Here is a 7,460-nt window from a genome sequence, read left to right as displayed (position 1 = left end):
ATAAAAAATAAATAATATAATTCGATCGTATTGCAATATTAAGTAAAATAGTTTATTAGTATCTAATTTTTTAATTTTTATTAACAATTAATTATTTATTATATATATTTAAAATATTTATTGGTTACATATTATTTTTTAATTAATTTCCATCTAATATTTTTTTAGTAAAACAATATATTAATATTCATAAAATTATGAATATTAATTAAATTTATATATTAATGATTATAATTTTTAAAAATGAAAATAAAAATAATATAAATCATCCAAACATTATTATTAATTTTAAAATTTGTTAAATGTTCAACTTAAAAAAATTATTTAATCTTAATTGAAGACTAATACTGACAAAAAATATTAAAAATAATTAAATTTAAACCTAATGAATTTATTCATTATGTATATCTTTATTATTACAAGTATATTTTTATTTCAATAAAACAATATATTAATATTTATAAAATTATTAATATTAATTAAAATTAAATATTTAATGACTATAATTTACAAAAATGAAAACAAAAATAATAGAAATCATTAGAAGATTATTAATAATTTTAAAATTTGTTAAATGAAGAACATAAAAGGAATTTTATTTAATTTTAGTTGAAGATCAATACTAACAAAAAAATTAAAGATAATTAAATTTAAACCTAATTAATTTATTCATATCCATATTTATATTATTACAAGTATGATTTCTTAAAAATTATTATTGTAGAGCTAGCATTACACCACCTATATAAAATATTATCTCTTGCATTAATAATAAATAAAAGATAATATTAATAATATATTAATTAATTAATTAGATTTATATTTATATTATTACAATATTAATATTTTTCTATTTTTATTTCTTTTAGTGTTAAAAATAATAGTGTTCATAATCCTTATTCTTTTGAATGAAAAGAAGAATTGATAAGAATTGAAATAAAAAAATATATTATATAAATCAAACTGTATTGGACTAAATTTATTTTATTATGTTAATATAATTCTAATTTTCTATTAATAATTGAATCAAGAATAATATTATGCCCAATTATACTTAATACTAAATAAAAAAATAATTAAAGCTGAAGTCAATTTTATAAAAATATTTTTTATGATGTTTTTAGAAATATAATATAATTTTAATATAATTAAAATATAAATAAGTAATAAATACAATGCATTTATAATAATATACTATGCACTATAATGTATATACAGGTATGAATGAGGGACAAACTTTTTGAACTAATAAATTATTATTATAAATATTAATAATATAAATTTATTTTTTTTCTTTTAAATTTTATTTTTTAAAAATTTTTTTACAGAAATTTTGCTATAAATTTTAATTTAGAAATAGACCTCTCTCTCTCTCTCTCTATATATATATATATAATTCAATTTTAATTAGAATATGCATGATTAAATTTATATGTTAACAATGTACTTATAACATATACAATATAATCTATAAATATATTAAATAGATTTTAAATTTTTTTTATTAAATAATATGACAATATAAAATTTTAAAATATCAATATAATAAAAATAAAAATTTTGTAATAATAATGCACTAAACTAATAAAAATTTATTTTAAAAATTAATTTATTTTCTAATTTTATAAGTAATTCTCTTTTACATTTATTTAGGTATACAATTTTATTGTGCAAGTTAATATGATTTTAAAATAAAATGTATGCAAATCAAACTTTTCTTAAAAAAATAAATAATAAAATTTAAATGAATTAAATTCATGGGCTAATTTATATTTATTATTAATTTATTTTAATTTTTAAATATTTTCACCTATTTATATTTTAAAAATTTATTATTAATTTTTATTATATTAATATTATAACACATAATTTTTTAAACGTATGATCGAATAAAAAATAATTTTAAATTGATAAATATTTATATATATATAATTAATTAAAATGACATTAAAATTAATATTTTATTTTAAATAATTAAATATAATATTTGTAATATAATGATAATATTATATAATATAAAATTAATAAAACATTATATAAAAAAAATTAAATTATGAGTTTTTATAATAAGTATTAAAAAAATTAAATTAAAGCCACTGAATAGTACATGCACATTAATTAAGATAAAACCAGATCAAGGCAAAAGAAAACAAGTCTAAAAGTGAAAATCAAAACCCCTAAAACTCTACAACTAGAAGTTTCTAATTAATGGTGCAAGCCCTTTTCTTTCCCCATTGTCTTAGCTGAATTTGAAGCATGCCAATCCCAACTAAGAACTCCACACATTGTAGTGGGCTCAAAACATCCAAAACTCCGTTCAAAGGCCTAATGCCTTACACAATCTGCCGCTTTTATCACCTTCTCTTGTCCTGCCATTACTCCTTTCAGTGCCACCTGCACCAATCCCTCCACCTACCTCACTTGCTCCCCATTCTTCACTCGAACCAGCAACCTTACCAACTCCGCCATCTTCCTGTCTGCTACAGCCACTTGTTGCCTCTCCATTTCCCTCTCCACCTTCTCCTCTTCTATCCTTATTTTCACCCTTAAAGCCTCAACCTTTCTCATCTGTTCTTGTGTCAATTCAACCGGACTCAAACTGGGAACACCATTTGTCCTTATTGAGTTAACCAATTTAAGCACTGCTAAAGATTTTCACCCAGTAACCCAAGAATATGCATTCTCTAAAGGGTAAATCCAAATTGGACAAAAGAAAGAAAGCACGATCTTCATGGGCTAAGGCCCATTTTATAGTGTAGTAGTCTTTGTAATGTTGTGTGACTTTGGACACTGAAGTTTGTAGCTCTTGCTCACGCTCACACCCAGTTTTAGCTCGATAATCCTCAGACGCCCTTCGCAGGTGTTGCAGATACTCATCGAGTTGACACATCCACTTCTCAAAGAACTCAGAGAACCTCTCTTCAACTTTAGTTTTCATATCTTTCCCCTTTCGTTTATGCAAAGAGATGGAGAAAGAAGCGGGGTAGCTAGCTAGCTAGGACTAAGTGGGAGATAGAGAGAGATGAATAGAGTGATATGTTTTTATATATGAGAAAACGTATGCTTGTGCTTGGCTTACTTGCAGCAATGAGTTAGTGGTGAGTGTTAAGTGACGAGTGACGCTTTGCAAATATGGAAAGCTTCTCCCGGAGAGGGACATGAGTCTGATGGATTTAGGTTTGGCTTTGACCATGTTGATGAGTCAATCATGCACCCCACCACCTGGTGTTTTATGTTTCTTATGTTGGAAAATGGGTCAGTAAAATAAACTATGTTGAGTTCAACGTGGAACCCAGATATCTTCCCCTTCCTTCGCTGTCTCTATCAACTTAACCCTCCTCTGAGGTAATATACAACTCCATACAACTTGCTTCTTTGCTGACATGTTTCAATAGCTATAAGCCAACAACTTGCTTTAAGCTTTTGATTTTATTGATTTGAGTTTGATCATTTCTTGTTGCTTGCAATTGCTTCAATTGGCGAATTTATCATTTGAGTAATTATTAATTTACATATTGCCAAAAATGGTTATGGTTATGAAGACCAATGAATAACAACTCTAACTTACAAAAAGCCTCTAAAAATAACAATAGCCAATTTTTTGTTTTTTCCAATCAATAATTCAAGCATACATAAAAGCTTTAAAATCCAAAATGTTACGTTCAATGTAGGAATTTTCTGGGTTATGTGCAAAAAGTGTTTTAGGAGAAAAAAGAGTATGCATATAGAGAGAAAGACTGTGCCCCAAGGCATTGCAGCACCACCAGCAAAACTAGAAAGTGGGTGCTCAATTGAAGTTTTGTAAAATGAATGCATTTAGCTCTCACTAAATATGACACTTGCTTGGTTTTTCACTCAAAGCATGAGAAATTCGATGAAATTAAAAGGGAAAATCCAAGAATATGCTCAGGTAAGCATAATATATATTCTGGGGACTTGACCCACGTGTTTGATCCAAACAAGGTCTCTCGTGGTCCATCGATCCAATAATCTTTTCCTAGATCAATGGCCCATTGAAAAAGGTCCAAAATAGGTAGTTTAGAAACTGATTAACATCAAAAAATAATTTAGTTACAAATATTGAAAGAGAAATTGTTGAACTTTTTAATTCGGATTTCATTATTGATGAATTCCGAGATTTAAACAAAAAAAGTGTCAAGAGCACTGTTAAAGAGGTATATCATTCTACTAGTATTATTAGTGTTTATTTCTTTAAAATTATTTTATAGTTAGACACCCTTATGAATTTTGAAAATACATATGCATTTTAGTAACTTTTAAAATGCATCATCATATAATTATTGTGCAAATAGCAAGTAGTTGATCCCCAATATTATCATCCAAGGTCCGCCCTTAGCCGTCTTCATCATCATCACTGGATCACCATTGTCATCACCTCTATTATTATTACCACGGCCATCACCACTATCAATACCATTACTACTACTACTTGATCGTTGTCATCTCCACTAAGCTACCACCATTACTATTATCATCACTCATACTCTATTACTACCACTGCTATTTGATCATTATTGTTGCTACCACCATCACTAGTAATAAAAATATTAATAATTTCAAATTAAAATAATATTTAATAAAATAATATTATATATTAAAATTTTATTATTAATTTAATTATATTTTATCAATATATATATATATTAATATAAATACGAGATTGTATTAATAATTATATTACACTTTTATTTTTATAAATAAAAAAATACAATATATAACTTTAATTTCATTTAATTACATTGCATTATACTCAAAGGAGAGTGTGTGGCAATTGGTTCAGGTATACTAGGAAGTTGCCCCAAAGGCACACTTCAATACTTTAAGAAAAGCTCAATAAGCATTTCTGAAAAGTTCCAATACTCGGAAGAACAAGTGTCCCTTGAAAAATTGGTAAATCTTTTACGAAATCCTATGCTCTCATATCTCTGGGAATTGCTTTATGGCCAAATAACATTTGTGTTCTTGCTGCATGCATGGCTAGCTGACAAGCATATAATTTAACTATAAACCAGACCTGTTCACCAGCTCCTGGGTGGAAGGAGGAGTTAAGATAGATACCTACGTGTGTGTGTGTCTATATATATATATATCACCTGCTAATTAGCCCATTCTTTGCCATCTATGTCTCTCCAAATCTATTCATTATGTTATTTTTATTTATTTTAGGACAATGCATAATTAAATCTTTGAGATACAGTAAAATTTATATATTAATTTTTTAAATATATTTTTAATAATAATTTAATTTTAAAATTTAATTCTATTAACAAATAAATTGACCATTGAATCTAATAATTTAGTACCCGTTTAATACTGTGATTAAAATGTTAAAATTATTTTTTTTAATAAAATTTATAAAATTTAAAAATAATAAAAATACACTTTGTGTGAATAGATTTATCAATATGTCCACCAATTAAATGATTTGAAAAAAAAATTACATGTTATCTCGGGTTAACCATAAGAACTTTGTCAATCTCATTGGCTACTGTAAGGAGGATGAACCTTTCAATAGGATGATGGTATTTGAATACGCTCCTAATGGAACCCTCTTTGAGCATCTGCATGGTAATACTCTCTATATATTAATTTAACGATGGAAATTTCGATAGATTTCTCCTGTGGTAATTTAGAGGCTGAAACATTTATTCTGCATCTTCAGTTAAAGAAATGGAACATCTTGACTGGAGTGCAAGGATGAGGATTATCATGGGCATTGCTTATTGCTTACAATACATGCACCATGATTTAAATCCACCAGTGGCACATTCTAACTTGAATTCATATAATATCTTTCTAACTGATGACTATGCAACTACGGTAATCTCCTTCATGGGTTGGCATCATTCTATTTTGTTTCTTTAATGTACATTCTCACCGTATCTATGGTCCCTCTCAGATTGCTGAGATCTCTTTCTTGCCACAAGATTCCTCCAAGTCGAAGAGCTCAGGTGACAATGAGTCAGCGCATTCTACTTTGCTACCTTTGGCTGATGTAGAGACAAATGTCTATTGTTTTGGGATTCTGTTGCTAGAAATTATTTCTGGAAAGCTCCAATACTCAAAAGAACAAGGGTCCCTTGAAAAATTGGTAAATCTTTTATAAAATCCTATACTCTCATATCTCTGGAAATTACTTTATGGCTAAATAATATTTGTGTTCTAGCTGCATGCATGGCTGGCTGACAAGCATATGATTTAACTATAAACTTGCAGGCTGCTGAATATTTGAATGATAAACGTAGTATCAGTTACCTGATTGACCCAACCCTCATGTCTTTCAAAAAGAATGAGCTTGACCTCATATGCGAGATTATCCAAGAGTGCATACAACCAGATCCAAGGCAAAGACCAACAATGAAGGATATCACTTCCAAGTTGAGGGAAGTGATTGCTATCTCACCTGATCAAGCAACTCAAAGACTTTCTCCGCTTTGGTGGGCTAAACTTGAAATATTATCTATCGAGGTGACTTAAGTTCTGTCTCACTCTCTTCTTCTTTGTATTGTGAGTCAAGTCTCTCTCAGACTTCATGCCAAAAATCTAAAATTTAGCTTTTTGATATTGTAATTGGAGTTGCTATGTTTTGGCAAATAATTTTCTGAAATAGCAGGAAAATTTTGATTACAATACAATATGAATATTTAATTATGTAGATGGAGATATTTTCATTTGAATTTAAAAGAGTGTGATATCAAGTACTATTCAACTTGCACCTTTTGCTTGATAGATTTAGATTTGACTACTTACTAAAAAGAAAAACCTACCCATTTAAAAGTTTTTTTTTTACCTTACCACACTAATAATCTAATATAAATTACTTATAATTAATTAAATCATAAAATTTTATTTAATTTGTAACACTTTTTTTTAAGGCAAAATTGTAATACCTATTTATATTAAGATTAAACTAGACCTGTTCACCAGCTCCTGCATGGAAGGAGGAGCTAAGATAGATACCTATATATATATATATATATATATATATATATATATATATATATCACCTACTAATTAGCCCATTCTTTGCCATCTATGTCTCTCCAAATCTATTCATTATATTATTTTTATTTATTTTAGGACAATGTATAATTAAATCTTTGATATATAGTAAAATTTATATATTAATTTTTTATATATATTTCTAATAATAATTTAATTTTAAAATTTAATTCTATTAACATATAAATTGACCATTGACTCTAATAATTTAATACCTGTTTAATACTGTGGTTGAAATGTTAAAATTATTTTTTTAAAAATAAAATTTATAAAATTTAAAAATAATAAAAATGCACTTTGTATGAATAGATTTATCAATATGTCCACCAATTAAATGATTTGAAAAAAAAAATTACATGTTACTCATGCAAAATATTTATTTCAAACTATTTTACACTTTTAGTGGAATCTTAATGTAATTCTAATTTTTACACTAT

The 7,460-nt window shown here is 26.5% G+C and overlaps 1 protein-coding gene and 1 pseudogene across 1 annotated transcript; one reads left to right on the top strand and one right to left on the bottom strand.

Moving 5' to 3' along the window:
• Window positions 1-2,201: 2,201 nt before the first annotated feature.
• On the bottom strand, window positions 2,202-2,938 carry LOC110653055 (protein DOG1-like 4; annotated as a pseudogene).
• A 2,524-nt stretch (window positions 2,939-5,462) lies between these two features.
• Window positions 5,463-6,498, top strand: LOC131170324 (protein MALE DISCOVERER 2-like). Its single transcript, XM_058129376.1, has 4 exons — window positions 5,463-5,589; window positions 5,684-5,841; window positions 5,921-6,112; window positions 6,238-6,498. The coding sequence occupies exons 1-4, from the start codon at window positions 5,463-5,465 to the stop codon at window positions 6,496-6,498; spliced, it is 738 nt and encodes a 245-aa protein (XP_057985359.1).
• The last annotated feature ends 962 nt before the right edge of the window (window positions 6,499-7,460 follow it).

This window comes from Hevea brasiliensis, chromosome 11 (assembly GCF_030052815.1).
Source record: "Hevea brasiliensis isolate MT/VB/25A 57/8 chromosome 11, ASM3005281v1, whole genome shotgun sequence".
NCBI lineage: Eukaryota > Viridiplantae > Streptophyta > Magnoliopsida > Malpighiales > Euphorbiaceae > Hevea > Hevea brasiliensis.
The sequence above is the reverse complement of the archived record's forward strand: the minus strand, read 5'-3'. Positions and strand labels throughout refer to the sequence as shown.

What these genes read in the sequence shown, in the direction of transcription:
- LOC131170324 (XM_058129376.1), top strand. Translation starts at nt 5,463, where the DNA reads ATGTTATCTCGGGTTAACCATAAGAACTTTGTCAATCTCATTGGCTAC. An exon ending in CTGATGACTATGCAACTACG is followed by an intron (nt 5,842 to 5,920) that starts GTAATCTCCTTC and finishes GGTCCCTCTCAG; the next exon opens with ATTGCTGAGATCTCTTTCTT. An exon ending in AAGGGTCCCTTGAAAAATTG is followed by an intron (nt 6,113 to 6,237) that starts GTAAATCTTTTA and finishes ATAAACTTGCAG; the next exon opens with GCTGCTGAATATTTGAATGA.